Source organism: Bufo gargarizans, unplaced genomic scaffold, assembly GCF_014858855.1.
Source record: "Bufo gargarizans isolate SCDJY-AF-19 unplaced genomic scaffold, ASM1485885v1 original_scaffold_1098_pilon, whole genome shotgun sequence".
Classification (NCBI taxonomy): Eukaryota; Metazoa; Chordata; class Amphibia; order Anura; family Bufonidae; genus Bufo; species Bufo gargarizans.
The window spans coordinates 182,230-189,485 of NW_025334238.1; the positions used below are offsets into that span (position 1 = coordinate 182,230).

The 7,256-nt window shown below is 46.7% G+C and overlaps 1 protein-coding gene across 1 annotated transcript; it reads right to left on the minus strand.

Moving 5' to 3' along the window:
* Window positions 1–2,291: 2,291 nt before the first annotated feature.
* On the minus strand, window positions 2,292–7,004 carry ALKBH7 (alkB homolog 7). Its single transcript, XM_044273768.1, has 4 exons — window positions 6,677–7,004; window positions 6,039–6,212; window positions 5,833–5,957; window positions 2,292–3,096 (listed from the first exon to the last, which is right to left on the minus strand). Exons 1-4 carry the CDS (start codon window positions 6,968–6,970, stop codon window positions 2,973–2,975), a joined length of 717 nt encoding a protein of 238 aa, XP_044129703.1. The 5' UTR covers window positions 6,971–7,004; the 3' UTR covers window positions 2,292–2,972.
* Window positions 7,005–7,256: the final 252 nt, after the last annotated feature.

The following is a 7,256-nucleotide window of genomic DNA, read 5'->3' on the forward strand; positions in this document are numbered from 1 at the left end:
AGAGCCACGAATCGTTTTTTTAGAAATGTACTCTGTCCTGCCCCAAACTCACGGCAAGTGAGAGGACTAAAAGTAGATTCTGAAAACCCACGGACATACTTAGGCTAGGGCTCCACGGCCACATGGAGTCACCTGAGATTGTTAGGTAAAATAGGAACAAGACCGCACTGCAATCATTCCCTATAGGAGAACTACCTGGTGGACTTGGTGGTGTGGTCACAGTACTATCTTAAAGGGGCGCTCGGGGATTAGGTAAATAGAGGTCAAGGGGAAAAAAAGGGGTTTATTGTCATATAATGGAAAGCTCTGCTTGCCTCTTCATTTCTCATGATCTTCAAGATCTCTGCTTTCTGTCAAGATGCGCTTTGCTGCTACTGACAACCCCTTCCCCTTTTTCATGAGTTGCCCTATTCCGATTTACATCCAGAAGGTAAAAATCTTGTCCTGATCATGTCCAGCACACATTGTATGGGACGGTGTATCACAGCTCTCAGGTTGCAGTAGACATGACGAGGATGGGTTTTCAGTTTACATTCACTGACAACAAGCAGCGGTTTTGAAAATGGTGGAGAAGTAAAACACATAGGGGGTCATTTATTAAGACTGGCGTTTTAGACGCTGGTCTTAATAAAACCCTGCATTGGTGGTGGATCTGCCTCTACAGAACTTCGGCGCCAGTTCTAAACCTACCCCAGTTTCCTTGCTGTCTGACATTTAGACCATTTTCTACAACTAAAACAGGTGGGGAAAATAATGACCGAGACGGGCCTGCCACGTTCCCCGCCCACTTTTGTAGACCTGGCATGAGCGTGGAAAAAGTCGCAGATTGCGATGCAAAAAACCTATGTGCTTCAATCTGCGCCAGGAATACCCCCCCTTCCTGGCCAATTATTAAAGGAGGGTTCCAGCAAAAAATGATGGCACATCCATAAAGATTCTCCTTTGATCTGATAGGCACAGGAATAGATATTTCCCAAGATGCTGCAGAGAAAAACGTAGCATGACACGCCGACAATGTAATGTACGGCCGGCTCCAGTCCATCAGAACAGGAGGCAGGGATCGCACACACGCCCCCGCCATGATGTCTATACGACAGGCCGAGGAAAGCTCCTGAAGGAGTCGCCCTGAACGTCGGGAGGCTGGTTTCACAGACCGTTTTTTCTGTTTTTGCAGATTTTCGCAGATTTCTTTTTTTAGCTGTGATTTTTTTTACTCAAAAAAACAGGGCCTTCCAGATGTTAGCTGTAAGGGTAGTTTCACACTAGCGTTGTTCGGATCCAGCAGGCAGTTCAGGCAACGGTATCATCCGGAATAACGGATCCGGTATTTCATTTTTTTTTCAAATATCAAAGGCGAAAATAGCTCCTCTTATGTCCCGGCGCAGACCGGAAAACTGGATCCAGCAACGCGGAAATTTCCGGAACACTTGGTACCGGATCCGGCATTAATACATCTCTATGGAAACTAATGCCAGATCCGGCAAGTGCGGTAGTGTTCCGGGATTTTGTCCGGTCAAATACCGTACAAAGGATGGAACGGAAGACGTCCCGATGCATACTGAACGGATTCATTTTCATTCAGAATGCATTAAGACAGAACTGATGCTTTTTTTTTTGTTTTCCGGTATTTAGACTTTCTACCGGATTTCAATACCGGGAAAAAGTAACGCTAGTGTGAAAGTACTCTAAGTCATAGAACAAACAGGTGTGGGATTTTTTTTTTTGCATTTTTCACTTGCTCTGCACTTTATTTTTGGCCATAGCTTTTTTTGGTTTATCTGCTATAATTTTTAGCAAATTTTAGACATCTGTACACAAAACACGTGGGATCTGATTTGCGTTTTAGGCATTTGTAGAGTGTAAAAAAAATGAAAATTTGTCCAGAACACAAAAATGCTTAAAAAAAAAAAAAAACACCATAAAAATGCTGCTTTTTTTTTAGCTAAAAAAAAAGCCTGCCAAACTCATGTGTGAAGACGAGCAGAAGGTCGATTATTTGCTTACTGAATTATTGGGTATTAGTTGTTCTGTATGGGTTAATGATTCTGACTCAGGAGAAGACTGTGTAGCTTTAGGGCTAAGTCATGGGGTCCCAGCTACTTGGCGAGGGAACCTCCTTACCTTAGGCAGAGCAATCAGACAGAATCCCGACCTGTTGTCGCGCACGCCATTAAAATATGGATGTGGAGGTGACATTTGGATGAACCTCCCCTCGTGTTTTCTTATAGAACTAGTTTTGCTTTTAGCAGCCGGGAAGAAATAGAAGAAAAAAAAACTATTTATGTACAAATAACTTATTTATTTATTCCATTGCAGATCATTAATAAAAATCACAGAGGAAATGAAACGATGCAGTACAACTGATTATATCGATTATCAGACCTTATGGGACTTGATTCAATAGCAGGATCACACTGCGCCCGTGTGCTAATGGAGTGTAGAAGAGGCACTTGGGTAGTATAACAATAAATCAATGCAGGCATATGATAAAACACGCTGCAATGTGAGCGCTGCTCCACTAGATGGCACTAGACAGATTTATCTAATCATTGACATCACAATTCCATAATGAGAATCAAAAATTTAAAGGGATTGTCCCATTAAGACAACTGATCCCCAATCAACGCAAGTGTCTGATCGACGTAAGTCCTGACAATCACAAAAACGGGGCCCAGTTCTTCCCTGTTTCAATGGAACGGCAGTCATGCAGCAGCTCTAAGGAGTTGCTGGAAACAGCTGAGCAACTGTAATCGTTATGAAGTTGAATGGAGCGGTGGACATGCATGAGTGTCAGGTCCCCCGCCCCCTGTTGTCGGACCCCCACCGATCAGACACTTGTTGATCAGTCAACCCCTTTAATGACTTCCTATAGGTGTACACAAGGCAAAACCTCCAGTCAGTCGCAATCCTCCTCCCCTGTCAGAAGTGAAGACCGTAGCGAACGATGTCAGCACCTGTAAACATGACCCCCATCAGCTCACAGGAAGATTTCGGCAGATAACGGAGATACGGCGCTCTCGGGGCACAGGCACGCCATTGAAGAATGATTCCTCGCCACGCAGGATTTCATGGGTAAACTTGTAGCGAGCGACACCACTGAGATGGAAAGTGCCAAAGTGTGAGCAACATAGTGAAAAACACACAAAATATATAATACCGTCCAGATACAGTACAGACCAAAAGTTTGGACACACCGTCTCATTCAAAGAGTTTTCTTTATTTTCATGACTATGAAAATTGTAGATTCACACTGAAGGCATCAAAACTATGAATTAACACATGTGGAATTATGTACATAACAAAAAAGTGTGAAACAACTGAAAATATGTCATATTCTAGGTTCTTCAAAGCAGTAATCAAAGCCACCTTTTGCTTTGATTACTGCTTTGCACACTCTTGGCATTCTCTTGAATGAGCTTCAAGAGGTAGTCACCTGAAATGGTCTTCACTTCACAGGTGTGCCCTGTCAGGTTTAATAAGTGGGATTTCTTGCCTTATAAATGGGGTTGGGACCATCAGTTGCGTTGTGGAGAAGTCAGGTGGATACACAGCTGATAGTCCTACTGAATAGACTGTTAGAATTTGTATTATGGCAAGAAAAAAGCAGCTAAGTAAAGAAAAAAGAGTGGCCATCATTACTTTAAGAAATGAAGGTCAGTCAGTCCGAAAAATTGGGAAAACTTTGAAAGTGTCCCCAAGTGCAGTCACAAAAACCATCAAGCGCTACAAAGAAACTGGCTCACATGCGGACCGCCCCAGGAAAGGAAGACCAAGAGTCACCTCTGCTGCGGAGGATAAGTTCCTCCGAGTCACCAGCCTCAGAAATCGCAGGTTAACAGCAGCTCAGATTAGAGACCAGGTCAATGCCACACAGAGTCCTAGCAGCAGACACATCTCTAGAACAACTGTTAAGAGGAGACTGTGTGAATCAGGCCTTCATGGTAGAATATCTTCTAGGAGACCACTGCTAAGGACAGGCAACAAGCAGAAGAGACTTGTTTGGGCTAAAGAACACAAGGAATGGACATTAGACCAGTGGAAATCTGTGCTTTGGTCTGAGGAGTCCAAATTTGAGATCTTTGGTTCCAACCACCGTGTCTTTGTGCGACGCAGAAAAGGTGAACGGATGGACTCTACATGCCTGGTTCCCACCGTGAAGCATGGAGGAGGAGGTGTGATGGTGCGGGGGTGCTTTGCTGGTGACACTGTTGGGGATTTATTCAAAATTGAAGGCATACTGAACCAGCATGGCTACCACAGCATCTTGCAGCGGCATGCTATTCCATCCGGTTTGCGCTTAGTTGGACCATCATTTATTCTTCAACAGGACAATGACCCCAAACACACCTCCAGGCTGTGTAAGGGCTATTTGACCATGAAGGAGAGTGATGGGGTGCTGCCCAGATGACCTGGCCTCCACAGTCACCGAATGTGAGACCAATCGAGATGGTTTGGGGTGAGCTGGACCACAGAGTGAAGGCAAAAGGGCCGACAAGTGCTAAGCATCTCTGGGAACTCCTTCAAGACTGTTGGAAGACCATTTCAGGTGACTACCTCTTGAAGCTCATCAAGAGAATGCCAAGAGTGTGCAAAGCAGTAATCAAAGCAAAAGGTGGCTACTTTGAAGAACCTAGAATATGACATATTTTCAGTGGTTTCACACTTTTTTGTTATGTATATAATTCCACATGTGTTAATTCATAGTTTTGATGCCTTCAGTGTGAATCTACAATTTTCATAAATCTTTGAATGAGAAGGTGTGTCCAAACTTTTGGTCTGTACTGTATATGGCGGGGGAAACGAGGACCAAGCATGGTGGATCCTTTACTATGCAGGGAGATACGCTGCTGCTGCGGACGTCCAGCAGATACCAGTCTCCTGCTCACCGCGGAAATACACATGCACACTTGGCCAATCTAAGCATGCATGTAAGGCCGGGTTCACATCACCGTTTATTTTTCCGTTCTTCTGATCCATCAGAAGAACAGAAAAATAAAAGAAAAAAACGGATCCTGTATTTTAAGCATCCGTTATGGCACATTTGGCACCTGCATGCAGGACTTTTTTGTGTCTAAAATAACAGATCTCAGACAGAAATGAGCGTAACGGATGCTTAAAATAAAGGCTCCATTTTTTTTTTTCTTCATTTTTCTTTTCTTCGGAGGGATCAGAAGAACGGAAAAATAAACGGCAACGTGAACCCGGCCTTAATGGGAAGTAAGCATGGAAGGAGGAAGAAGTTGGGGTGAGACCATATGGTGCAGGTGGCCGCCCAAGGCAAATGGATGCCCAATTTACCAGCAAAATTGTGCCGCCATTCGCAAACACATGTGGGAATGCTACATCGTGTGGTCTTTTCAATTACCTACCAGTGGTGGGCCACACAAGGATGACGCTATACACATGCATCTTGTAGGACCAAAGGTAAAATCCCAGGTCTTTCTAGTACAAGGCCCGGGGGTCATTTACGATGGGTGCTACGCCAGTTTTTGGCGTTAAAAAAGCAGCAAGACTAATACTTTGTGCTTGTCACTTGGAAATGGAGAGGGAGCGACAAGCGACGGGGCATCGGATATTTATATCTTTTACGCCAGTCAGGGGGCCGTAGTAGTTTTCACTCCAGGTGCACGGACTGCCAGTGGTGCCCCGATATACGATGAGGCCTGAGTCTCGCCACAAATTAGGCGCAGGGGACGGGGAGGGGGGAAACAAAGAGTGGTGTAAAATGCTGGTCTTTGTAAATGACCCCCCTTTTTGGAGGAGCAGAGAGACGTGGATTAAGTGACCAGACCCCGGCATTCAGAACCCCACCATAAAACCAGTACTACTCACCTCATTATGTACAGGCACCGCCTGGGCAGCAGCAGATCGGCACGCTCCTCGGGGTTATCCACAGACACCAGGCGCATTACACTGCTGGATAACAAGCAGATCCCGGCGATGGTCGAACCGCAGAACTGGTAAGGGAGACACCAGATTAGCTGCGTACATGCATCCTCCTGACCCGGCGGTAACGCTGCGCCTATGGATGTCCTTACCTTGATGCTGTCCACGTGCGGTTTAATATACCCGTCCTTCTGGAGGTCTAGGACATGGACCTGGGACAGCTGGGTCTCACCAGTGGGGAACGCCATGTCTCTCACCCTCTGTAGGATGGCAGAGGAGTCTGGGGACCAGTGCAGGCGCTCGACCTCCCGGAAGCCATGGATCGCCTGCAGGGATGGAAGAGGAGAAGAGGATAAGTTATTTCCGTCAGATACGGAAACCCACCACCAGTCTGCCCACCGGAGACGTCAATGGATGTGCAGGAGGCGACTGGTGGAGGACATGATGATGACATGACAAGCTACCACCACCATGACAAGGATAATGGGGGTACTGATAATCCCCAAGTCTCTGGTCGTGATGCGGTCACATACATCCAAATGCATGGGCGCCATGTTGACGAGACAACATCTTTGCGCCATTTACGTGGCAAATCAGTCCCAGAGGTCACGCCACCTCAAAACATGGTGGTTATACTTCACATGCACAGTATTCATACCCGACATGATATCTGGATGACAGACCTGTCACTCCAAACTCAGAGCGCTCCTAGTGAGGATCACAACTGCGACATTTAAAGGAATATGGCGCACAGCCCCACTAGGACACTGGACACACGCTGCGCACTCACGTCATCCCAATGGCCGCTCTCGTATCGCTTCTTCCTCAGAACGGGCTCCAGCTCCCGGCACAGTGCGGCCTCCTCCTCGGCAGTGATGAAGTCCGGCTGCAGGGTGAGGTCGGGGGACAGCTGGGATAGCACGGCCGTGGAGGACGGAGAGATCTGGTTATCAGGCAGCGGTACCGCATGGTGACACCGGGCCAGAACCCCTGAAATTACTACAAAAAGACCCCGCGGCCTAGTCACACAGTTGAGCCACGGTCGCATGTTACCAAGGCAACAGCGAGCGCTGGGCGCCGCCATCTTGTGACCGCGTGGTGCATTCTGGGAGGACGCTCAGGACTGGGAGGGGTGCTCAGCACGTAGGCAGGACGTGACGGAAGTAACCAATCATATGTCCGCTCTCATTCAAGTACAGTCTTTTAGAAAATGAAAGCTCTTACCTGATTGGTGGCTAAGTGTACTCGTTTGAGAAGTCTTCACTCCACTGGGACTTGTAGTCCCCAGACAGTGCCACATTGCCAGATCCTCATAACTGGCAGTGTAGGCGTAAATGCTTAGTGCACGCTGATCTTCATGAGAAACAATC

Coding starts and splice junctions, on each gene's coding strand:
- ALKBH7 (XM_044273768.1), bottom strand. CDS start 6,970: ATGGCGGCGCCCAGCGCTCGCTGTTGCCTTGGTAACATGCGACCGTGG. Junction 6,213..6,676: donor AGAGCGGCCATTGGGATGAC/GTGAGTGCGCAG, acceptor CCATCCCTGCAG/GCGATCCATGGCTTCCGGGA. Junction 3,097..5,832: donor CGGTGCCTGTACATAATGAG/GTGAGTAGTACT, acceptor TTTCCATCTCAG/TGGTGTCGCTCGCTACAAGT.